Below are 27752 nucleotides of genomic sequence, written 5' to 3'. Positions count from 1 at the left end.
ATTAATTTCTAAATAATTTGTCATAGAGGGCAGTGTTAGGTGTCATCTTTTATTAAATTTAATAATTATAATTAAATTAAATAATTTAGAAGTAACTGGCAATGCATCTGCACGGTAAGCGGGAGTTATGGGTTTGAGTCCCACTCTGGGCAATTCTTTTCTTCTAGAATATTCCAAATTATTTAATTTAATTATTAAATTTAACAAGAGATGGTGCCTAACGTCTCTTTCTAGAAAAAATTATTTAGAAATTAATTAAATATAATCACAGAAAATGTTATCCTGTAGTTGTTTGGCTTATTATATATGTAGATACAGAAATTTATAAAATAATTCTTACTTTTATATCTATCCAGTCTACATGCAAGAAGTATATACAGTCAAACTTGTTTTTAATGGAACCTGTATATAGTGAAAAACCTGTCATTAATGGAAGAGATTTCATTGGTCCCTTGAATTTTCTGCAGAAATCAATGGAAATTAACTTGTATATAGTGGAACCTGTCTAATGCAGAAACAAAGGACAAAAAGATATCCCCTTCCATGCTCAACAGAAAATTTTTGTGTATTTTTAACAGCTGTTTTAACTTAAATATGATTTAATTATAACAGTTGTGCAATTTAACACACTATTGCTAATATGAGATTGTAATCTTCATTTAGAAGCTTATTTTAAACTCCTTTCATCACATTCAGTTTGTTTGAATAAAATCAATAAAAATATCTGCAGATAAAAAGCATAATATGTCTGATTTGCATTCTAAGTTTTGTAAAGGATATAATGCTATACAAACGGTAAAAAATACTCAGTGTGTATGGGGAAGATGCTCCTAAACTTCTAACATGTCAAATATAGTATTGAAAGCTTCATTCAGGAAATTTTGAACCAAAGGATACAAAATGTATGGACCACAAAAAACTGTTGATAAAAAGAAATTGTGGAAAGAAATTGTTAACTCATGAATTTGCAACAAATAGTGTGTCACAGACACTGTTGAAAACACTTCATCCACTTGAAACAGTTGTAAAACATGGTGATTGTGTTCCATATGCATTAAGTGAAAAAACAAACTGGATCAAGTATAATTTTGTCTGATGAATTTCCTTGTAAAAAAGGCTGGCAGAATTACAATTTAATAAAAAGTAAAAAAACATTACAGATGAATACTAGTCCAATCTTCACTGCTTGCCATGTCCAATCACCAGGAACAACTATTTCCATTGCAGAGACAACCTTTCTTTAGAGGCTATGCCTCTGCACAAATATGCAAAACAGTTTAAAATGTCCACTGGTGACAATCCCAACACAATTAAAAATATAATATTTCCATCTAGTATCCATCTGTAATGTTTTTTTACTTTTTATTAAATTGTAATTCTGCCAGCCCTTTTTACAAAGAAATATTATATTTTTAATTGTGTTGGGATTGTCACCTGTGGACATTTTAAACTGTTTTGCATATTTGTGTAGAGGCATAGCCTCTAAAAAAAAGTTGTCTCGGCAATGGAAATAGTTGTTCCTGGTGATTGGACATGGCAAGCAGTGAAGGTTGGACTAGTATCCATCTGTAATGTTTTTTTACTTTTTGTTAATTTGTCTGATGAAGATAGGCAACTCTAAGATTTCATATTAACCCTTTGCCCCCAAATGTACCGATCAAGTGGTACCCCCGATTGTTAAGCAAAACTTTGAGGGTACCGATTCATCGTTACTCTGGTAAATATCGATTTTTGTAAAATTTATCAACAACAGATGTCAGCACTTCACAGCATTATCTTGTCTATCGTCTGTTTCACATATTTTTGTCCAGGTGGTGTTTTGTTGACTTAAAAAATTTTAATTAATGCTTTTTTTTCTTAATTTATTTTTTCTGGTAATTTTTTATTTCATTTTTAGCATATTCATTCAATAATATTACTATAATAAGTTCATTTATGCTATAATAAGTGAACATGTTATAAATATTCAAGTTGTGACCTTCAGTTCTGATATTTTATATATTTTTTTATTTTTTACTTTTTATTTTAATCAAAAATATCAGCAAATGTTACATGTATTGCTACTGGTAATCATATGTTTGTTACAAAAATATATAATCTCATTCAATTTGAAGTGAATAAAGTATATTAGTTCATTATATTAGTTGATAGCAGAATAAAATTTTGATTCCAAACAAATGTTTGATATAATGTGCAATAATTTCACAAGGAATAAACGTACATGCATAAGTGTTATATCGAATTGTACAAGATAATATGCTACGTCTTTCTGGCTCAGTGCCAGCAAACAACTAGGTAACTAGACAATATTAATTTTCACAAAATGTTACAAATTATCAAGTTTGTGTGTCAGTTCTGATATATATTATTTTTTTCCTTATAAATTTTTCTAATAAAATATATTGAAAAATATCGTATTTAAAACTAAAGATATTAATAAATGTACATGATTTTTTTTCATATAGATATAATGATAATTTGATTTTTGGTGAATTTTTAAAATAATATCACCTGACTGACCTATATTTCCTTAGGAGGGAACACAAAACAAACATAAACAAGATGTTGGGGGAAAAGGGTTAAAAATATTTGTTATTAACCAAAAATTTGATCTAGTGAGTGGTGATTGTTCAGTTGAGTACTGATTGTATTTGATTAATGTGACTTCGATACACATGTAGCATTGAGGGATTAATTAATCACGTTAATCAAGGTATACCTGTTGTACATAACCTGTATATAGCGAAAACTTATCTACTAAGGAAGAATCGCTCAGTCCTATGGAACTCCATTATGGATAGTTTTGACTGTATATAGTATACTAGATATATATGTGGTGTCTACAGATGGCTGGGCTGGGCTGGGCATTAAGAAGCATATGCACAACGCAGTTTAAAAAAGAATAAGAAGAACTTCTTATGACATATAATGATGTATATTTTAATACGATACAGAAAACATTACAAAACGAAGAACACTAAACAAATCATCTTGATACTAATTATTAAACAGATATTAATCATCTTGAAGTGGACATGTCGTTCGTGCTACATCATTGCTTCTTCTTTTTCTAACTCTAATAACCCGTCTTTTTTCCCACCTGCACACGACATCGAACCCAACCAAGTCATATCAGCATGGGGGACGGCCACCACATATATATACATTTTATTATTTTACACATTACTAATAAAAAAATATAAACTGTTAATATAAATATTAAAATGTAATTGAAATATTTATTTTGACAAGCACAAGTTGTTGTTGATGTAATTGGATTCAAATATGTATTTAAGTAACTTTTTTGTTTCGTATGTATTCAAAAGCCATCAACTAGAGTTATGATGTTTTATTGTATCAGTATTATTATATGCAATATTTGGACAGTTTTAATAATTTATCCAGAAACTTTTAAGATAAAAAGTTGTGCAAAATAACTTTCATTTTATTTAAATAGATTTCTACCTCAAATTTTAATTCAGGTCCTTCAGCTTCTATAACTGGAGAAAGGGATTCACCAATAATCATTCCATGAAGACGAATGGAATCTTGAGAACTGGCAATATGATTGTGAACTCCTTGCATCAGTTTGTTTAGATAATCTTTAAAAAATAAATAACAATTATAAAATTTTATATTTTAAAACCAAGTACTTATACAGACAATTATAACCTTGTTTATGATCTTCTAAACCACAAATTTTTAAATAGCCTGTGCAAATCATAAGTATTCTGGTAAGATATAATTGTTGTTGACATGTTTGATGTTTTAGGGCACTGCCGTCACTCCACACATCCAACAACTTACTAAATGTCTATTAATTAGTAAATAAAAAAAAAAAAGTTAAAATCAAAAATTATATTTTCATTTTGTAAATTAAATTTAAAAGCTTTTCAAATTTAAATTGAAATAAATTGTTTTACCTTATAAAATATTTTTCTTCTTTCTGGTGATTGTGCAAGATATCCAATGATATTTTGGATTATAATATCCTTAATATTTGAGGAAAAAATATTTATTGTGATAATAATTATTATTCAGGTCATAATTTACAATTACAGATTCAAGAACATATTTTTATGGTAACATAAAATTAATATTGTTAAAATGCTAGCTATATTTTAATTAAATTTTTCTACCAAATTATCTATTTTTATTATTATGAAATAATTACAATATATTTTAATAAATAAAAAACTTATAATTATAAATTTTGCTTGACTAATAAACTGTTTAATTATTAATTGATAACTCAACAAATATTTAATTTTATGATTAAAAATTAATTTTTGTTTAATTGTTTCAATGGCAAACTAAAAACTAAACAAGCAATTATTTATTGTGATATTGTTACAATGTTAGGCTGCAAATTTTAATTATATGTTTAATTGATTTAATTTAAAATATATGCTCTCCATCTCAAATTAGTAGGGACTTGTCCCTGTACATCATACTTTTCCTTTAACAATCATGCTGGTTATCTACCTAACACCTTTCAGGAGAAATTTTTTGAATTGAAATAACATGACTTCCAGTTTGCATCATAAGTTTGTATATAGTTAATTGAGGCCTCCTGCCCTTAGGGTTTCCATATTTGATCTTGGCTTTCATCTATCCAACACTGTTCTCAAGATTATGGAAAGACAGACATCAGACAGACAGTGGGAATTAATAGGTCTACAATATTTTAAATTGCAGCCAATTATTGTTAACTTAGTAATGTGGATTTTACATAAAAATGATAAATTTAAAAAAATTTCTAAAATAATCAATATTTCATTTATAACTGAAATGACATTAAATTATATTGAATTTATATTGTAATTACAAATTATACATATACTTTTATAAAAGTAAGAAATTTTGATTTGATTCCTTTAAAATTGTACTGATTCTAATACTGTAATCAATTATTTATTTTTAACTTTTATATTTAATAGATTATAATCACTGCAAAAAACATATTTATCTAATTATTATACTTCTGTGAAAACAAATATGCTAAACAAATTTATGCATAAAATTAAATCTTTACTTACTTTTTCAAAATAGCTGACAATTAAAAATTTTGTAGTCAATAAATAATGAATGTTTTGAGTAGAATTTATAGAATTTCCTAAAAACCATTCAACTTCGCCATACCTTAAAAAACATTTTAAAGTTATTTAAATGAATTATTATTATTGATTTATATATTAGTTTATAAATACCATGATAATCTCTGTAGTAAAGATTTTAACACAGATTCCATAGTCCTAGATGATACACCTAGGATCAAACGCTGAATTACCCTTCTCCAAATAAAATCATTCTTCAGAGCTTTTACAACCTTGTCATACAAATAATCAAGTGTTTTATCTATAATAATAATAATTTATTACTGTTTGCATATTTCATTATATTTACAATACAAAATGGCTAATATTATAAGTAATACAGTAGAACCTCACTTAACAAGCACCTCGCAAAATGAGCAAAACAAAATTGTAAAAAATGACTCGCTTAACGAGCGATTTTTCACATAACAAGTAATGAAAAGAGGGGAAATCCCAGATTGTGCGCATGCTCCATCAGTCTGTGTTTAGCACTTGCATCTTAGTGCTGTTTGTGACAAAACATTTTTCCAAACTTGTGTTCACAAATATCATGCATAAACATCAACAACCATCACCCATTATATAATAAACACACCAAATGATATGCCAAATTCTTGGGCTATGTAAAGACTATTTAAATATTAGAGATTAATTAATTTGAATAGAGGTAGGCAATTATGCTGCCATCTTGTATTAAATTTAATGACCAATTCCAAATTAAATTTTAAAAACATCTAAATTAAAAATTAATTATTTATAATTATTAAATTTAATATGAGACAGCAGCATAACTTCCTACCTCTAGTCAAATTATTTAATTTCTAATATTCAATTATGGCTTTTACATAGCCCAAGAATTTGGCGTATCATTTGGTATGTTTATCAGATATTATCTGTGATTTTTTTTTCTGTTTTCAGCAAATCAAATTTGCATTCCAGGTTGGTTTATTCCACACTAGAAGAAATGATGATGATGATTCACACTCCTTAACAATGTATACTGTGTAATTTTTTTTTGAATAAACGTTACACACAAAATACTTTTTTTGGCATGGAACATATTATCATATTTGACATTAATTTATATGCGAAAAACTGGCAAAAAACTGTTTCACTTAAAAAGTGTTTCGCATTACGAGTAAGATTCTGGAAAAAATTATGCTCTTTAAGAAAGGTTCCACTGTAGTTATTTTGTAATAAGATAATTAATAGAATAAAAATTTATATTGATACCAAGTAACTTTCTGTTGGGTGAATTTCTATCAAATTGGAGAAGGCCATACTGACCGTTCAAAATTGTTTGAATGTAATGAATGCCATAAAGCCATTCTGTTCCAGAATTTTAGAGAGAACAACTGCCTTTTTGATTTTGATTTGTGTATTCAATTGTTTTGTATTTGAAAAGTTTAACTAATATTTATTTGTTACTGTTTTTGAGAGAATTTTCTGCTATTAAGTATAATTGCAAAAATATTTTATTATAAAATTTCAGTTGTGACCAAATATAAATAACTAAAAACAGAAGACTACTAAGATTTTTCAGTAATTTACAGTGTTGTTAATAATAAATTAATTGAAAAAAGAATAAAGAAGCTTTGAAATGTAATTTGACAAAGAATAAGATTTTTTATTTTCAAAATTTGTTACTTTTAACAAATATTATCACTAAAATGAATTATTAATGAGAAATAATAATAATAAATTTGATTTTTAATGTAGAAAGACTTGTACTGTATCAGCTCTACAAGCCTGTAAAAACAATGTTTATTTATTTGAATGATTAATAAATTTCTTCACATTTAATATGCATAACAGCAGATACTATAGACCAGTGGTTCTTAACCTGGGTTCGACCGAACCCCTGGGGTTCGGCGAGTCAGTCTCAGGGGTTCAGCGGAGGTCAACCACCTGACGTCATCGTAACCGTATTGGTTTCGAAAACTAATGCTACATAACATGTGTTCTATTGGGAAATATGCCTATATTTCCCAATAGAACACCTATTATACCTATGTTTTGAATTTGAAAAATTATATTTTATTTTTCCAATTAAAAGGGGTTCGGTGAATGCTTATATGAAACTGATGGGGTTCGGTACCTCCAGCAAGGTTAAGAACCACTGCTATAGACAGTAAAAATATGGCACCAAATTTTATTTTCAATTGAGAATCAATTATTTGTAGAAAATGACATTCTTGCATATTTTTTCCTCCAAAAAATACTGTAATTCCAAAATGCTTGATAAATGTAAAATATCTTTAAAAAGAATGAATAAAGTTCATTTTTGAGGTAATTGGAAAAAATATGGGATATTATGTGAAAAAAAATAATGAAAAAAGATTACAACAAAACTTGTTTGTAGAAAGAAAAGGAAAAATAGTATAGCAAATCCTCACTTAATATTGTTGATAGGTTCTTGGAAACTGTAATTGTGATATGAGGTATAATAAAACTAAATTTACAATAGGCTAAATGATAAACAAGAATTAATTTCCTAAAGCATATTTCTGGTCATAAAAACATCAAACTTTTAAATATTTGAGGAGTTTTCAGTAAGTTGAGGTGAGGAGTTTTCAGTAAAGACTGAAAACTCCTCATCTTAACTATGAAAGATTGAAATAAATGTGAGCTATACATATCATATTTAAGAAAGATTGATGAAACAAGTACGATAATTTTTACCAAATTATGGGAATCAGTGAGTAATGGCTGTTATTCTGGTAATGAGTGGTATGAGGAGGAAGGTAAATCCTCACAACTAGAGATTAATAAAGAATAAATATTTTCAAAAATGAAAATTGTAAGGATCTCCTATCACCATTCAGTTGAAAAAGAAACAACTGGCAAATCCAATGAACTATAGAGAGAGCTAAATAAATTTAAAAAGGAGATTGCAAACAGGGCACTTTTGTTTACTTTGACATTATTTAATGTCAAATATGTTGTTAATATGAGTGTAGGTTCACATTATTTGAAAAAAGGCAAAAGTATGTATGCAAATTATATTCATCAGATTTCAAGAAAAAATTTGATTGATAATATTCTTATAGGATTATGTTTATAATCTTCAGCATATGTTTCCCATCTAATACAATCAATTTTACAGTTTATAAAAAAAATTCAACAACAATAATTGTAAATGATTACAAATGTACTTGTATCTTTCCTGATCAACATTATAAAAAAAATCCAGCAACATGTGGTGGCACCATCTGTTATCATATTTTATTTTAAAAAAACTTTTTATATTTTTAAATATTATAAAATGGTAAAAAGCTTCATTTTGAGAGTAAGGATGGGCTTTATGAAAAATTGTAAGTGCTAATAAGTAAAATCATTATTAAATCTGACCCTAACTGGAGATACACACAACCACCTTTATCTCTCCACTCCCTCAACCTTTCAATCAAAACCACCAAAATTTAATAGAATCAATCCCCTAATACACAAACCTCCCTGCAAAATTTCAGAAATTTTTGACAAAAAGCACAGGCGTTATAAAGCTTTAAACAGGGTGAACAAAATTATGCCCCCCACACAGTATCATCACTACATATGGAAAAACCCTGAAATTTTTTTGCATTTCCTGATGTTTTAAGATCTCCTGAGTCCAAAAATTAAAAATCTTGGGGGTCATTTTTTGACCAATTGCCATACTTTCCCTCTGTTAAATATAACAGCTGGAAAAGTAAAAATGATGTTAAAAAGGGATTTGTTGTATCCGTTTTATACCAGCACCTTCCATCTTTGCCTCAATGTTCTCCAGTTATCTCAGCATCAACCACTATTTTGTTTTGTTCTTTCTGTCCTGTGGGTCTATTTTTCATAATGATTGTGAGTTTGGCTTGGAGTAGCCAAGTGGTGAGGAATTTGCCTATAATTTTTAAAAGTTCAAGAGTAAAGTAAGTCCTAATACAGTATTTATGTACAAAGTGCATAAATTATGTATTACAACTTACTTTACTCTTGAACTTTTAAGAATTATAAGCAAATTGGTATATTCACTTAAAGGTTTGCCTCTAATAATGCAGAACCATAGTTAATTTGAACTCAGATAATTAGGGTTCTTACTGTATTTTCACAATTAAAATAATATAAATGAAATTTGCTTGTAAATTTATAAAATTATATAATACATTTTACATACATCATAAACTATTAATAATATTCTGTTAACTTTAAACTGTTATAAAATATTTCTTTATAATATTCAAACTTATGAATCAAAAACCAATTCTACCTCATTATCTGAATTAGAAAATAATACATCAAATCTAAGTAAAAAATTAAAATAAAAAACTTACTTGCATAACCTAAAATACAAAGTTTTCCTAAAAGTTTACTAAGAAATTCTAAATTTACATCTTTCTCTTCAGTCAATCTTTTATGAAGCTGATGTAAAACAAAAACAAAAGATGTAATGAGATGACTTATATATGTATCAACTTGAAAGTTCTTCCTAAAATTAATAATACAATATCATTATGAGAATATATATATACATATACATATACACACATACACACAGTAAAAGCTCAATATAACAGACCACCACAGGACTGAAGAAATAGGTTCATTATAACAAATACTGTATCTGTTTTATTGTGATTACTTGTTATTATGGATTTGTTCGTTATATCAAAAATCTATTACTATACAGCAGAATCTCTATCAAAATGGATCTCTATAACAAATGTAGAGAAAATATCTGCAGTTTGCAGATGCTTTCTCCAGGTTCTGATGCCAAATCAATGTATTTTTATCTAATTTCAGCAGACTTATTACCACTGATATAATGAGATTCTACTGTATATAGTAATAGCAACTTGTCCATTACTGTATATTGATATTGTGGTCAAACATTAATTATGTAGTGGACAAAATTTCAGTTGTAAAGTTTTATACAACTGAAATGAGTTTTATACAACTGAACTAACAATCTATAATTTATAATTGTGAAAATTCTAAAATCTTCATCAAAATATTAAATATATTTTCAGAGATTCCTGTTGTCATCTTTCATAAAAGTTTTCTAATAAAAAATTTATACAACATTTCATTGCCAAACTAAATAATCAAAAGTCTAGCTTATATAGTAGCATGTTTCATTATAGATCCAAACCAGATCAGCTCCAGTAACTATTAAATACACTTATCACATAACTATATATATATATTAGGATCTAAAAGTCAAATTTTTATTAAACTTGTAAAAACAATACTTTTATTCTTTTTTTCTTTTTAAAATATTTTTAAGAATTATTTTAAGAAAAACCTATTGTAGATTTTTTCTTGCTTTCAAAATGTTTGAAATTGTCTGCTTATTCATAGACTTTCTTTACCAATCAGAGACTTTGAGATTTTCCATTTTCAATCTGGTGAATTATATCTATTTTTTGTGTTAAATCTAAAATTTTTCATTATTTTTTATGGTCCATGGCCTTGCTTTACAAACAAATACAAGATTTAGTTTGATTTGTTACAGCAATGTGATATGTGGACAATCTGCTGAGGGAAATGCCTCCCAGAAGGACTTTTATGGAAAACTGATCTCTATTTAGGTGTTAGAAACATAAAAAACACCCAGAAAATGCCATGTGGCTAGCCCTTTGATGATGCACAAACCCATGACCAACTATCAGTGTTCATTGGTTTTATCTGCTTGACCACTGGTGGGCTATAATAACTCATCGTTTGTAGAGAAAACAAAACCAAAACTGAACAAAATTAGTCAATCAGAAAATAAAACAAAACTAAGCATAATATAAACATTTAGACTGAAAAAATGGTTAAAAATAAACATTATATTATTTTTTGTAAAAATTAAATAAAACAACGACTATGACAAAATAAAATGGTGACCAAAAAGTACATAATAATGGAAGAACAGTGGTTTGCAGGACCTGAAATGTAGTTCATAGTGGGGTAAGTTTTCTTATAATTTTCCTATACTTTTGGCCAAATTGACATCAGCCATCTGTAATAATGCTAGGTCACTTATATTAGGATCTGTAATATAGAGTTTTTACTGTATATATTATATTTAAAATTTAAAAAATTTTCAAAAATAATTCTTACCTTATATTAATTTTAAATCTTTTTGTCATTCTTTCAGGCAGGGTGACGAGAAAAGAAATTATTTCATCCCATTTATGAAAATACAAATGAACTATATTTTTCTTGTATTCTTGAATAATGCATTGCTCTAAAATCATATCTTTCATGTTGGAATGTATAATAAATTTTTCCAGAAGATCAACAACTTGTGCTTCATTTAAGCTAAACAAAATAATAAAATAAAAATCATACCAGGCACTACTTTCTAATTTATAATAAACAAAATTTAAAAAGTTTGTAAATATATGATAAATTAACTTGGCAAAAATATTGATGAATTTTTACCAACAAAATATACATTTTATAAATGAAAATCAAGTGTATATTATTGTAACATCATCACAATGCTGGGCTGCAATTTTCAATAATCTTTTAATTTAAAAAAAATCACAACTTCTAGTACAAACCAAAAGTTTGTATATAGTTAAATGGGGCCTCTGAGCCTAAGCTTTCCATATCTGGTCTCAATTTTCATCTGTCTAACTCCATTCTTGCAATTAATGAAGGACAGATAGGTGGACAACAGTGGGAATATATAGGTCTGCAATCTGAAAATTGCAGCCCAATAAGTTACGAAGTGATCAAAAAGATATCATTTTTAAAGTAAAGAATTTTGAAATTTTGCATAAATCATATTCATTACAGTATAATCTTGGTAATCTGACATATGAGACCAGAATGATGTTAGATTAAGAAGACTGCCAAATTATTGGAAGTTTACACATTTTGAAAAATTAACAATTTAAACACAAAAATATGAATATAATTAACATCATGAAAACAGTTGAGTACATAAACAAATTTAACATTGGTGAGCCAACAGTCAATGATGTAGCAAAACACAAGTTGAACTACTGATCAAAACATCTGAGTGTATGGTTGTCACCAGCAATCATGTGGCCAAGTTGGTAGATTCTCAGTAAATTTAGTGAAAAATTGAAATAACCACAGAAAATTTAGTACAATATTTTTGGTGGAAAAATTTTGGGAACCATTTTTTTATTTATACAGTATTGTTTAGTAAGATACTATACCTTTTAGAGCAGCCTAAGATGGTGAACCTAAAAATCTTTAATATCATGCCATGCTTAGAGGAAAAGTGTTCAAATTTAGTGAAAACTGGAATAGTGGAAAACTTGTCTACAACTTGATAACAGTGCTGCTAATACCTGAAAATCAACTAGTATTGAATTACTGGAAATGTCAAACTAGCAAATGACCAGATTACTAAGGTTGTACTGTGCTTGCTTTTCAGTATCTAAGCTATAGCTACAATTTTCTTAGTAATTCAGACACAAATCATTCATTGTATTCATTCAGACACTTGGCAAATTTCATCTTTAATATTTATTTATTTAAAAATAAATAAATAAATGAAATTTGCCAAGTATCTGAATGAATACAATGAATGATTTGTGTCTGAATTACCAAAACAACAACTGGCACAGTTTCACAAATATCACTATAGCTCCAAATTTTAATACTGTATGCATATTTAGTTTATTTTATTTTTAAAAAAGCTTTCAGCAATGGGATTAAATTAAGATGCATTATTTGTTAAAGAATGGAAAGTAGCAAAAGAGAAAAATCTATAATTTATAATTGTGAAAATTCTAAAAACTTCATCAAAATATTAAATATATTTTCAGAGATTCCTGTTGTCATCTTTCATAAAAGTTTTCTAATAAAAAATTTATACAACATTTCATTGCCAAACTAAATAACCAAAAGTCTAGCTTATATAGTAGCATGTTTCATTATAGATCCAAACCAGATCAGCTCCAGTAACTATTAAATACACTTATCATATAACTATATATATATTAGGGGATATTAGATTCTTATTGAGGGTAAGGGAAAATATAGAGAGAATATATAGAGAATATAAGAGAGAGACAAATATATATTTGTCTCTCTCTATATTTCCCCTTACCCGCAATAAAAGAATCTAACTAATTCCACTTTCCAATGTTTCTTCTCCTTGATCTCCCTCTGCAGAACCACTGCATGTACAAATCCTTTGATACCAAAGAATTCATATCTACATAACTTAGAGTTATATTGAACAATATTTAAACAAACAGAAATATTCAAAACTGAATAAAACATCTATTAAAAAATAGTATCCAAAGCAGTACATCAGTTGATTTTAAAAAGATGAAATTAGTGTTACTCTCCACAAGATAATTTATATAGTCAACCAGCAATATTAGATGTCTGCTACTGAAAATTTCCCTTCAAACCCATTGATGACAACAAAATACTCATCTTATAACACTCAATAGCATAATAGTCCATAGTCCAATTGTCTTTAAAGAAAAAAATTAAATTTAAAAAATACTATTCAATCAGCTAAAACTGGCTTGGGAAGAACATTGGTGTTGAATTTTGGAAATATTATAATTATAGATTTAAATAATGTTAATATTAAACAAAAAGATTATTCAGTAAACTACTTTTGGTTAGATCAATATTTTGACAAACATAATGGCTGTTTATAACGTAGCCAACAACTAACAATAGCTAAATTAAGCACAACTACACTATATTACATTAGGAATTAACTATTATTAATGCAATGCAAACTGGGAGCAGTAAAAACAAAAATACAGTCATTTAGCTATATATATATTTTTAAATATTCAGAATTATGAAATATTTGTTAACTGGTAATTATGACATACTAGGGACACATGAAAGTGTGGAATTTGCAAGCTGGGATGTGTATAGATTACTCCCGGTGGAATTTCAGGACTTTGAGTATATATCTGAACTGAGGAGACCAAGATGAGTTCAATGGTACCCTACTTTTAAACCGGAGACTAAAAATAACAAAGTTATCATATTTAGGATTTCTTGCCTTTCACAATGCATTCTACACCATTTTAGAGTTTTTCACTAGGTGGCACTTTCTGATTCAACTTACATCGCAATCGGGAATTGCGTCGCTCTCTCTGCTACACCTATTGCGTGTTTAACAGGCAGTCCGGCAAGCCAGCCATATATTCTAAAGACACATTGGCAAAGAAAACTGCCCATGTAAAAGGCCAAGAAAACAGATTGTACATTCACCTTCAACAGAGGCAGATGTTGATCCACGGGCACACTAATCGTGTGCATTTGGAGTAAGTTCTTTTCGCACGCCCTTGCACTCCTCGACCTTGGGGCCTAAGGCCCCTCAGCTGCCGACACACTCGTTACCGCACACGATTGGCTAGTACTATGCACTGCTTGTCCAAAAAACCTAATCTACCCTTCCGGGAGGTGACCGTCCCTAGTTAGGCTAATAGAAAACCTTTTATTTCAGCTCAATCGATATTCAAGGTTACAAGGTTGCATGGTTGGATTAAATACATTACCATGGAAAACTCTAAAATGGCATAGAATGCATTGTGAAAGGCAAAAAATCGTAAATATGATAACTTTGTTATTTTTCATCTCTGGTCCAAAAACAGAGTACCGTTGAACTTGTCTCAGTCCCCTCAGTTCAGATATATACTCGAAGTCCCAAAATTCCACCAGGAGTAATCTATACAACAGCCACAAACTGGCCTAGTTTAGTTATGAGTAGTTAGTTATTGGCTGTGTTAAAACATGCCAGCGTTTCAAAACATGTTTGATGTTTTGACGTCACATTCAGTAGTGTCTTTCACTTAAGCTACACATTGCTACCCGACACTGACTAATGATGGCTGCTTCCTATTCCAACACATATATCATTCATTGTTCAGCAGATGTAACTACGGGTTAAAGTATATCTAGGTAACCCCAATGGCAGCGCTTCTGTTAGGTTGTTAGATTAACTACATTTTTTAGTAGATGTTTCCTTTTTTTTCTTTTGTTCAATAACTAGTGACATTTAGCACACGGCAGCCTGCCAGTAGCTCTCCTCCGGGAGGTCAGTCAGGAGCACTAACAGTCGGAAGCATGACCATAGCACAGCACCTCCTAGGTATACTTTGACCTAAGTAACAGTTACCAATTGAAACACCTTTGCTCAGTTACAACTGTTGACTCAGCCGAATGCAGCCAATGAGTATACAGAAGAGGGATCCTAATTCGCCTTTCTACTTAGGTCCAGAGATACTGTTAAAATGTCTACATATAATTGTACAATAACCCAGCCTTTAAAATAAAGTTATATGATCAATACATCCAAAAAATAATTGTAGATCAAATGTAGAAATGAAACTTTATACCATATTTATATAAATTCATATTAAAATATTATGAAATTAAACATACGATTTCTCGTTTAATTGACGAACTAATACTAGGAAACTGTCGCAATGATTTCCGTTCAGAAAAAAGTCATTAAGCAATTTCTTCTGCCAACCCAAACGTGAAGGTAGTGTCAATAAAGCGCATAATATATCCTGCAACGGAAGAGTACAAGAATATTTCAAACTTCCCTCTTTTACCAGATGATCGCGAAGTCTCCCTGCAGATCGCCATTTGAAATCATCATCGTAATCGGATTTTACGGCATGCAACACCTCGTAAATGAGTTTTTTAGATTCAACGCTTAAATAGCTTTCCATTTTTTATGTCTATAATTAATTAATTAACTTTGTAATTAAATTTACACAAAGGATAAAAAATAACTTAAACTTTGTAGACGATCGCCATATTTTAAAGGTTGCCAGCCAACACGTTTCATATTATATTTATCTATGGAATACAGAATAATTTTCAAACGTTATTTTTGATCATAATAATTCTTATATATAATATTTAAATACTATTGATAAAAATGTAAATTTAATTTGCGATTATATTATATAAAATATGTAAAAATAAATTCGACTTAGCAGACGATCACTATTATAATGAATTGAAAGTTGCCACAATATTTTTGAAAATATAAGAATAGTTTCAAATGCTATTAGTTTTTAAATTCATGGTTTATACAGCTTTCCAATTTAGCAATAATTAATTAATTTAACTCTTGATTATATAATTTATCCAATGCAGAATGTAACCGATATTTTTTTTTAACTCTTTTCGCCCTGTGGCACTAAGAGGGCCTCTTTTAGTAGGCCCATTATGGGTTCGGCCAAGCCCACAATGGGGCGATCGGGTGGTGAGGGACGGGGCCCGACATATCCGAACGGACCACCCCCCGAAAAATTCCTGGGGATTTTTCGACCCCTTCGGATTCGATCCCGGGTCCCACAGAGCGGTAGGCTGCCACCTTGACCGCTCGGCCATCCGGCCACCATGTAACCGATATTAACTTCATACAACTATCCGTACGTTTTAATATTCAACGGTTGAGTCCACGGTGAGAAAACGACGTTTCTAAATAGACCATTGAGACTAGTGACGTCAGCGCTGTTTCACCGTTGAGCTCAACTAGGGTTTCTCATTTTCCGGTCTTTTGCTTGTCCAGGGATTCCGGGATAAAAGTGAACTGTTTCTCGGCATCCCGGGAAATCCAGGGATAGAATTAATTATTTTTAAGATATACAAAATATCTTGAAATCAAATGATATAATTATTTTTCATTTTTTAAAGTAATTTAATACGTTCTGCAACTGCCAAAATCATATTAATAATGCTGCGTAAGATATATATTAAAAATTACCTTTGAATTACGTAGAAATTTTCACAAATAGAAAAAATTTATTAAAGTTTGCTGGGAACTGCATACAACAACAAAATGCTCTGAATTGAGTTAAAAATTTAAAGAATAAAATGAACTTAGATCAAACTTCTAAGTTAGAAGGTAATTTTCAATATTTAAATAAAACATAATACAAATTATTATTGTAAATTTTTATACTAAGATTTTAAAAAGCAAAAATGGTTAATACTCCGATCACTCAATCTGATTCTTATTTTAGTAATGAAAAGTCCAGCTACTGAGAATGCTCCTTCCGATTCAATTGATGTAATTGGAATCGTGTTTAATGCATTTAAGAGAAGACAGATGTTGTGTTTTTTCACCTGTAGCCTGGAAGATTTCTAGTTCGTTTTTGAGACTATAGTACTTCTTTTGCTTTCTAGTATTCTTGATTTGTCTTCCTCGGCTGCGGCTGCTTTAATAGCGAAATCGAGCTTATATCCTGTAATTCGGCAGTTTGTTTGTCTTTAATAATTAGGTTTACGAAGAAAAACTTCATACTTGCATACTTCATACTCGTTTGTATCCTTGCCCAATTTGTACACCCGGCATAATGCAGTTATTGAAGCAACTGGGCATGGTTAAGATTAATAAATATTACGTGTAGGACGAATAAATTTAACACTATTTGAATTTTTTTTTAAAAATTATTTTCCACGTTATTGAAAATTTTTATCTAAGAACCCTATGAACACTAATAGTGCGCCTTTCGCATATTCATCCTTGATCCAGATTGGAATAAGAATGGATTAAGAATTATAACGAATCGCACTTCTGCTTCAATGACTTAAAAAAACTATTCGTCTGAACTTTTCAAACACTATCATCTTGCTCGGCGACATATTTTCCTCGTGGGAAAACTTTGAAAGTAAAAGTTTATTGGAACCCATTCATAAGAAATCTACTAACTTTGGTGACAATCTGGTCATTCCATATAGTTTCATAATTCAATCGGCACATTCAATTCTGGATACTTTGTACATATTTATAATTGTTATTGGTGTAATACACACCGATTATCTTACTGTAATATAATGAAGAGAAGATATAATAAAATTGACAAATAATCTTGAGGTACGGAGCTACCAGCATGTACCGTTGTTGAGTGTGGCCTTCAAGCCGTAACAATTTCATCCTTGTTTTTTTTTTCATTTTTTGTTTATGATATTTTAAACATTTACACACCAGAAGATTCAAGAAATTTTCGGGAAATACTTAATTTAAAAATATTTAAACTCAACCAAAAACGAAAACAAAAAACAATTGAATTTAGTCTTTTTCGCCCGAAAAATATACCATCAGAGTTATTGTTATATTCTTCTATTGTTTATATTTAAGTATACTTTAAAGCCAAGTACATTTTTATATATTGTTTGCAAACATAACCCTTTACATTTTTCTTGTACTTCATGAACTGATGTTGCATATTTCACTTTCTTCATGATATAACTAAGATATAATATTAAATTATATAAACTTTTCGGAAATGTTTATCCCAAATTATTGAATTTTTCATATAAATGCAGAGGTCTATAGTTGTTATTACGGAGAACACAAGTGAAACAAAACATTTATTTTATGCACAAATTAAATCAGAAATAAAAACACCAAACAAATAATTAAAAAAATAATAATAACGAGGAACACCAAATATCCGTATTATACAAATGAACGCCTACTTTTGCACCATATTTAAAATATTTAAATATGGTGCAAAGAAACAAAAACGATGAAAATTCTCCTGACCTTCGTGTAATACATTAATAATACATTAAGAATTCCATCCGAACGTCAAACTTTTTATAGGACATATCGATATATTACTGTTTTCTTCTCCTATTAGTGCAGTATATTTTATATTAATTTTAGCTTGTGTCTATTTTTACCTATATAAAGCGATAGAGTCAACACATTTAATGCTGTGTGATTTTTAAGAAAGTGACAAAACATCGCATCACAAAACCTGCATGAAAATACTTGTGAAATTTCTGTCGGGTGTACTTAGTCCGTGGAAAGCATTATCTTGAGAACTTCGATAACATTTTCACACGTTAAGCCACAAAGCCACGTCAAGGCGACACCCATTTTGTGGTAGTTTTTTGTTCTCCAGAAACTAACCCCGATTGCTCGACAGAATAACAATCGGGGAATAAAACTGGACATTCGTTGCTATTCCATTAATTCGGTAACCTAAAATCGATGACAAAACACCCAATTTTTAAGTCAAATATTTCAACCCAGATTTGTCTATTCGAAATAAAAATAGCAACGAATAAAATAATTCAAAATATATTGTATATTAAAACACATAATTGAAAATGTATATTAGAAAATTATCATTATTTTGTAGCACACGGAACTAAATATTAATAAATAGAATATGTATATTATATTAATTAAATGTGAAATAATTTAATTGTATATACGAGGGTCATTCAAATGAAACCCAACCAATGTATTTGTAACAGCTCTTGAACTATACATTCCATTCTATCTCTTCCTATACTGTGAAACTCCTCAGGTAGTCTACGTCGCTGTTTATACACTCCTGTACTTCCTGTATGAGTAAATGGATGTCCAGAAATTGCTGCGTGTAATTGCAGTACAGTACATTAAAAGCAATCCCTCTCATGAGTAAGGTGCTTGTCGCACTGTGACTCCAGTCGTTGGATTTCTTTCTCAGTGGGTTGATGTCTGCACCATTCCCAAACTGTGTCTTCCACCTCGGCGTCCAATTAAAACGTATGTGTCCTTTCAGGTGCTTCTTAAGCTCCTCAAAAACATGGAAATCACAGAGACAAGTATGCAGGATACTGGAGTGTTTCCTACTTCAATTTCACAAAGGATTCCTGTACGGTGCGCGCGGTGTGAGGACGGACGTTGTGACGGAGAACGGACGTTGTGACGAAGGACGACGACCCTTGCGAAAGCAGACCAGACGGCTTGGACTTGATGAAAGTTCGCACAGTATTTAAAGTTTCCACGTACCGAGCAGCATTTATGGTGGTTTTACAGGCGGTAAACTCCATCGGCTGAATTGTTGACGCATCCATGCTTAAAAATTGGGCGGAGTAACTGTCTGATCTGTTAAACGAACGCAGCTTGTTCATAAGTTCACGTGACAGCAGCGTCACATGACACTGCAGCGTGAGCCTACAGTGTTTCCACCTACATTTTAAATAGACACATTCCACGCTTTGATATATCCATCGGTCGAATTTCATTTGAATGACCCTCATATAATATAAAATATTGATATTTAACTCTAATTGATTCCAATTTTTATTTCTAATTCTAATTTAATCAGCAATTATATAGTAATACTTTATATTTAAATATTTACATTTACTTAATATATATATTCCTAAACACATATCACACACAAACGAATAAACAATTAAAAGTCCATTGTTCTTTGTTTAAATGTTCTGTTTCTTATACTAAAACACCGTTTCCTCTTCCCTGCATCGTTCTGCAATTTCGCGGCTTTTTCTTGCGTTATTTCTTCCAAAATACGGGGAATACGACAATGGCGTCTTCATTCAAACAAAGAACAATGGAATTTGAATTGTTGATTCGTTAACAATAACCTAAAAAGCACATTATTGCACAATTGTTGTCGTCGGCCAATGACGTCACGTTACTAATAAAATTTAATATAGTTTTCTGTTTATAAAATTTAGTTCAATATCAAAGAATTCTTAAGATTCGCTTTCATAATGTTTTATTAATCTAAAAGAAAATATTAAATTACTTGCTGCAGAAACTCAAATTAAAAGTTGAAAAATTTTAAGCTTTATTATTGGAGTAGTTTAACTTGTAAAATCTATCAGAATGTTTACGATAACTAAACGCAATATTCGTTATAATAAAAGTAACAACACTGTTTAGCGTCTTAATCAATGTATTTTCATTAATATATTCACCAAATTTACAGTTTTAATCGTAAACGCGAGAAATAAGCATAAAGATTCAACCGGGAAAATATGTGGTGTAATATAAACACACTTGTTGGCAAAAACTTAACGACGAATACAATTGATATTGTGATAGGAAAAGTCACTCGGTGACGAGCCTGCCACTACGTTGCGACGGTTGCATCGCAGTTCGAGTTGAGCATGGTAACGTGCTGATCAGTTCATCTCTTTCACCATCGTATTTCCCAGCAAACGTGACTTTGAAGCGCTCTTAGTCGGACGCCATTTTTAGTCCGATAAATTTCGTTTTGTTGATAGCTTTCCGCTGTTTTTGGTCTTTCCATCTGAGTCGACTACACAATATTCCGTGTAGGTTATATCGAGTAATGGGCCAAAATAGGCACCGGCGCATTTTCTTGTCATGCTATCCGTCGCTGTTTTCTGCTTTTACCACAAAAGTACAATGCACTAAGTCTAGAATGCACTCGGATTCTTTTTCTTGGGATGCAATTTGAGAAAACTAAATTTATATATTCCCTCTGTTCGTCTATTCGCCTATCTTTCCTAAATTTCGAGAATGGAGTTAGATAGATGAAAGACGAGAGAAGCGAAAACTTTAGTGGTAGTAGGCTACGATTAACTATATGAGAGCGACCGGTAGTCATGTTATTTCAATTCAAATATTTTTCCCTGAAAGGTATTAAATATATGTTCGGCACGTATCTGTTGTTAAAGGTAAAGTATTATATACAGGGGCAAAACACTACTACACTCCACACCGGCAGGCATGTGCTGTGCGCTATCTGTCGCAGTAATGGCGTATCTATTTCGCGCTATATCATTGTCGCAGTAATTCAGTGAATATAATATATATTTTTTATAAGAATTATAGTTAGTTAATTATTTTGTTAACATTTTTTGCCATTAGATGGCTGTACGTGTAAATCAAAAACTCGACTGTAAATTGTAATTGACTTATAAAAATGCAATTGATATTTTGGGGTCGGATGTACGACATGGCCTAATTTACAAGTATTTGAATGTAATTACCGAGTTTAGTAGCAATTGGTCGAATGGCCTAGGAGTGTATAGTGAACAAACAAACTAATAATTAAAACTATGGCTTTTACACCGAAATCGAAATCAAAACAAACTATAATTAAAAACATAATCAATATTAATTAATAAATTAAAATCAAATCTATCGAAACATAATATTTTCGAAAACAACTTGTTCAGTTACAGTTGAGTCTTTGTAAAAGGTTTGTTACGGTTTCGGCGGTGACAGAACATTTTGATTTTAAATATATATGCACAGATATACAAATATATTAAACAGAGTAGTATTAAACTACTTATTAATATATCAACATATACACTGATTATGTATTTTGCAAAACAATAAAGTACCATACTAAAAGATCTTTATTTTTTTTAATCTTTGGTTCATTAAAGAGTCTTAAGACAGCATAAGCACAATTATTCCATATATTACAGGTTCTGACGAGTAAAGAATTTTCAGAGTCCTGTCACAAATAGGCTACATATTGATTATTGACAATCTGTGACATGCCATAACAAGGAAAAATTTTAAAAAAACTAATAAGAAACTTTAAAATTAATAAATACAAATGAATTCTGACAGTTTGTGAGTTAACTATACTTTCTATTTGCAAAATGCCCTCAACTTTAACATAAAATAAGAAAAAAGTAAACTTTTAAGAAATTTGCGAGATTTCCCGGAATGAGAAGAAGTTCCCGGGTTATAAAAACAGCCGAGATCCCGGGATCCCGTTTGAGAAACCCTAAGTTTAACGGTCTGAACGACCTGAAAGACCGTTGAGTATTCAACAAACTAACATGGCGGCTTCCATGAAAGTAAATTTTTTGTACAGAAATTATCGATTCATTCATACCATGGACGATGTAATAGCGGACAGATTATTGAAAGCGGACAGATACAAATAATCAACAACAGCCAACCCGTAACATATAAAGCGTTTAATCATATATAAGGTATATATATGATTAAACGTGATTGCACGATTATGCTGGATAATTTGGTCAGTGTTGGAATAGTTCGCCTCTGGAAAAAAAAGCTTAATATCTCAATGAATTCATTAATTAAATATTTGATTGGAATCGATATTTGGCCGTCTTTAGATTTGCCTAATAACGTAAATATTGAAGAAATCCAACTTATTGAAGGTAGATCTAGTATAGAAAATGATACAGGTAAAAAATTTTTTCGAATAATGTTTACATGAATTACATTAACAAGAAAGAAGGATCAAAATAATTCTACGAAGAAAAGAAATAAGCATATGAGTTAGCATCGCCTTCCAGCAAATGAGTATGCCATAAAATCAGAAATAATTTAGTGTAGCTATTCTTGAGGCATTTTTTATTTCCAATTTTACAGATGTATGGACAGATGTCATAATTAAATTACTGATTTCACAGAGACTGACAACTGAGGAGCAGTTTGGAAAATGGAGAAATAAAAAAAATTGTGGATAAAAATACAAGGGATATTGGAGTCACAACAATATAATTTAACTACAGAAGATTGTGACATAGAGTGGAGAAATTTGGTGGAAACTTAAAGTTATGAAGCGATTATTAGAAATACTGAAAAAAATAACAGAAATGTTTTTATGTACATATTTTTATACAATACACATGTTACCGGCAAAACCCGATTTTACGCCAAACTAGTTTTCCTAGGCCAAACGTAATTATAAAAAACGGGGTTAATGTTACCCTAGGTATCAAAGGCAGTGGTTCCCAACCTTTTCTAGGATGCGGAACACTTTTGTGAGCAATTTTCTTTAGCGGAACACTTACTTAAGTTAATATGAAATACATAAGCTTGTCATCAGTTATTTTATTAGAATTGAGCAGTTATAATTCAATATCTCTACTCATATTATTAACGCCAATTCTAAAACAGGAAAAAATATACCTAAATAACTTTAATGGAAAACTTGTACCTGATGTTTTTTACATATTTCATTCAGTTTTTATCATTGCCTTTATCTTATTCGAAACAGTAGTACACTCCATAAGTACGAGTCGTACAGTACATATATATTTAAGTTTATGAAAATTTTATTATTTTAATTTTTTGATATTCGGCGGCTCGAATACGATTGTACACTTTCCGATTTGCGACTAAATCTGTGGAACACTTGGGAGATACTTACGGAACACCAGTGTTCCGCGGAACACCGGTTGGGAACCACTGATCAAAGGTGACGGTTCGTCTCCGAGTCCAGCAATCAGAAGACATAGAACTGTGGGGACGCACATTCTAACCTAACCTATTCTAATAAATTACCATAATTATTAAGTAGACTATGTTTGAATAAATATTGTTCATCTAATTGATTGCCTTTTAATTTTATTTTAACCATTAATATACTTGAATAATAATTCTAAACTAGTTTGACCTGACACGCTTACGCCAAACTAGTTTGGCGTAAAATTGGGTTTTGCCAGTAACACACACACACACATATATATTGTTTATAACTATAATTTTGATTATTAATGTAGTGCTCATCCGTTTGACAAACTTAGGGCAAGTAGACAGAAGTTATATAATTAAAGTAATGAAATTGTAAGAGTAAATTTTATTACATTACAGAAACCTACATGTTAATTATATATAAAAATTCTAATACATAAGAGAAATCTGTTTGCTAAATTATGTTAACAATTTGCCAGTAAAAATAATCTATTAGCAATATGTTTCTTTTTTACTGCATCATCTCTATTCAGTTCTGGTCTTTGAAGAAAATTTCCGGAGACAGTTGCCATCCAAGGTGATGCAGAATCATTATCAAACACATCTAAAAATTCGTCATTTTCTAATATACACAAATTATGTAGAATACAGGCTGTTGCGATAACTTGGGGATTCGATCAACTCAAAACATAAACAAATGATTTAGTCTTCGAAATCGTCCAAATAACTGTCCAAACGCTTGTTCGATGACTAATCTACTTGAACTTAAAATTTGATTGAAAAGTTTTTTTTTTTTTTTTTGGGTGTACTATAGATTACCACCTATGGAATTTCAGGACTTTGATTATATATTTGAACTCAGGGGACCAAGACGAGTCCTATTTTTGGACCGGAGACGAAAAATAAAAAAGTTATCATGCTTTTTAATTTATCATACTTTTTTAATGCTCTCATGAAGACGGCACCATAGTTGCTAGTACTGCCATCTTGCGGTAAAGTCTGCAAACCATGACGTCGGACTACGGTCATCTCCAGGAGGGTTAAACACGCGATACGAGAGCGGAGAGAGCGACGCGACTTCCGATCATCGCGCGATCGCCATTTCGGTTAACGTTATTTATGGCAGCGAACATGGCGGCCGTTCCCACTGTTCGTGCTCCCGACTGACCTCCCGGAGGGGAGCCGCCGGCAGGCCGCCATGTGCTAAACGTCACTAGTTATTGATTCACGGTAGTTCTTGAACAAAGTAAAAAAAGGGAGGGAAAGTCTACTAAAGACAATTTTAAGCAAGCGACGCGACTCCCGATCGCGATAGCAAGGCCGACTTAGCGGAGAGAGCGAAGCGACTCCCTATCATCGCGCGATCGCTGGAAAAAAGTATGATAACTTTATTATTTTTCGTCTCCGGTCCAAAAGTAGGGTATCGTTGAACTCGTCTCGGTCTCCTGAGTTCAGATATATACTCAAAGACCCGAAATTCCATAGGTGGTAATCTATAGTATCCCCCTTTTTTTTGTCAAATGGCCATTGTCTTTATAAGGTACCATCACATTTAAAGAAAGTGGATAAGCTCCATCTGCAAGGAGATGGAGCTTATCCACTTTCTTTAAATGTGGTTTCTTTAAATATCCACTTTCTATCCTTCTGGAATCATATGAGGGTTTTTTCCCAGGGCTTCACACAGTGGTGAATTACTTCAAACTCTACAATCATGAGAAGATCCTGGTCACCCAGCTTCAATATTGTACCATCCAACGTACTGGGCCTCGATTGCATTACTTGCCTACGTATTTCAATCAACAAACCCTTTATGAAACAATCCTTTACGGTATTATCCCGTAACATTTCTAAATTGGGGTTCTGCGTAACGGCCCTCGAGAACAAGGATTTTACCCTAATACTATACTCGCACACTCTCTCCTCCCTTCGCTGTGCTATCTTTAACAACTGCTCAAAAGGTTCACAACCCTGTTCTTTATGACTAAAACATTTTATTAGCCCCTTTTTTAAATCTTCGTAATTACTAATTCCTTGATCCTTAAGATCGAAAAAAAAACTGATAAAGGCTCACCCTTCAAACGCGCTTGGACGATGGTGACTTTGACTGTTTCATCCAGCTTGCAAGGGAGGCCACGTTTTCAACAGTTTGAAAACAATCTCCTTACATCCAGGCTATCGCTAGGTAGGTTCGAAAAGCAGAGGATCATCCCCATAAAGCTGGTCACCACCGATACATTTCCTATCTCTCCTGCTCTTACTACAATCGATCCGCTTGAAACTTGTTTCTCCATGATTTACAAAACTGCGCTTCCACAGACGATTCCCGAATTATTAGTCCTTTTACACAAAAGATTGACCCTCTCTCACTTGACAATTTCACTAATATCCTGTCGCGGACGGCAATGTTTAGCCCCAGTAGACTTAAGTCTGTTAGGCGAATTTGGAGGGTAAAGACACGTACGAAAATTAATAAGGACCTTACAATTTTTTTAATATTCAGCAATAAAAGTTTAATCATAGACAATTACAGATCTTTAACTATCCAAAATCATGAGGAACAGAACACGTATCTCTTATCAACTAATGATATTATATACACTATACATGGGGTAAGTCCTTTGAGGTTTCCTTTTCTTTTTCTAGCACTCACTTCATAAAATTCGGATGTCTTGAATGCGATGGATTCGGACTCTATTTCTTCATTCGAACTTCGCATGTGTTAATCTCTTTCCTTGTTTGAACGGACGCTCCAACTTTACGTTAACCTTTGAACAAACTCGAAGACGGAACCAGAATGAATATTTTTTCTTCTTTGTTCCAATTTATATGGAGATTTTAGCCTGTTGGCCTTTTCTCCGATGTACACCGCTTAATGATTATACGAAGCGGTTCGAACGATATATAAAACGTTCTAAAGCTTCCACGTGCTGACGACGAGGAAGGTCGACGTGAACCCAGTAAATAGGAGTGAGGGTTCGGACTACTGTTAAATCTACTCATAAAGTGCGGCCGAGATCTTGACGGAATGAATATTTTTTTCAGATAAATCCTTTCCTTTCGCTTGTTTGATATGGAAATGAATATTTTTTTACGAAAGTTCACACATTTATACCTCCTGCCATTGGGTATGACGTGAAAAACACGTGGTCTACGTTATTGCCCAACCAACAGGTATGATAAGTAACACCCATCTACAATATGATACCATGAAATAAAACGGAATAGTACAATAGAAAAACCCTACATGACATATGTGGAACATGGCATAAACGAAAAAATATAAAAATAGTGCTTGGGCACTACACCGGCAAGGATACCAACCAGTGGTGATATTCGAAATATTTAACAAAGGGTTCGCTAGCAGAAAATTTTTCCCTAACAATCACTGACAAAGAAAATGGAAGTTTTGGCTAGAAATAAATACAATACCTTTTCTTGCGATATATCTAATAATTAGTGGCGTATTTGGAATGTAACGAGCCTTGGGCGAAGACTAGGTAGCAATAGTATATTAGTGCTGTCGACCTTTTTGTTTTGTTTTTTTTTTTTTTTTTTTTTTTTTTTTTTTTTTTTTTTTTTTTTTTAGGCAGAGAAATTTTTCACCCCGAGTGGCACTGCTGATAATAGACAGATGTCATCATCTCTCGAAATACAATATCCTTTTTATTTCGCTGTCCATAGCCCGACACGTGTTCCACAGCCATCTTGTATTATCTCGCGCGCGTGAGATTGTGGGATCTCTTATG

General features: G+C 31.1%; 1 protein-coding gene across 2 annotated transcripts in view; it reads right to left on the bottom strand.

Moving 5' to 3' along the window:
* LOC136976052 (telomere length regulation protein TEL2 homolog) overlaps window positions 1-15804 on the bottom strand; it is a 39445-nt gene extending 23641 nt beyond the window's left edge. Inside the window, exons 1-8 of one of the 2 annotated variants that reach the window (XM_067271236.1) lie at window positions 15459-15804; window positions 11175-11375; window positions 9401-9555; window positions 5211-5358; window positions 5040-5142; window positions 3924-3992; window positions 3673-3814; window positions 3466-3602 (exon numbers count right to left, since the gene is read on the bottom strand). In XM_067271236.1, the coding sequence (XP_067127337.1) occupies window positions 3466-3602; window positions 3673-3814; window positions 3924-3992; window positions 5040-5142; window positions 5211-5358; window positions 9401-9555; window positions 11175-11375; window positions 15459-15754 (1251 nt within the window). In that variant the 5' untranslated portion in view covers window positions 15755-15804. The remainder of the gene's footprint in view (window positions 1-3465; window positions 3603-3672; window positions 3815-3923; window positions 3993-5039; window positions 5143-5210; window positions 5359-9400; window positions 9556-11174; window positions 11376-15458) is intronic. The other variant, XM_067271237.1, reaches the window with a different exon arrangement.
* Between the last annotated feature and the right edge of the window lie 11948 nt (window positions 15805-27752).

Source organism: Centruroides vittatus, unplaced genomic scaffold (assembly GCF_030686945.1).
Source record: "Centruroides vittatus isolate TY-2023 unplaced genomic scaffold, ASM3068694v2 contig_393, whole genome shotgun sequence".
Classification (NCBI taxonomy): Eukaryota; Metazoa; Arthropoda; class Arachnida; order Scorpiones; family Buthidae; genus Centruroides; species Centruroides vittatus.
This window is presented reverse-complemented; position numbering and strand designations above follow the sequence as displayed.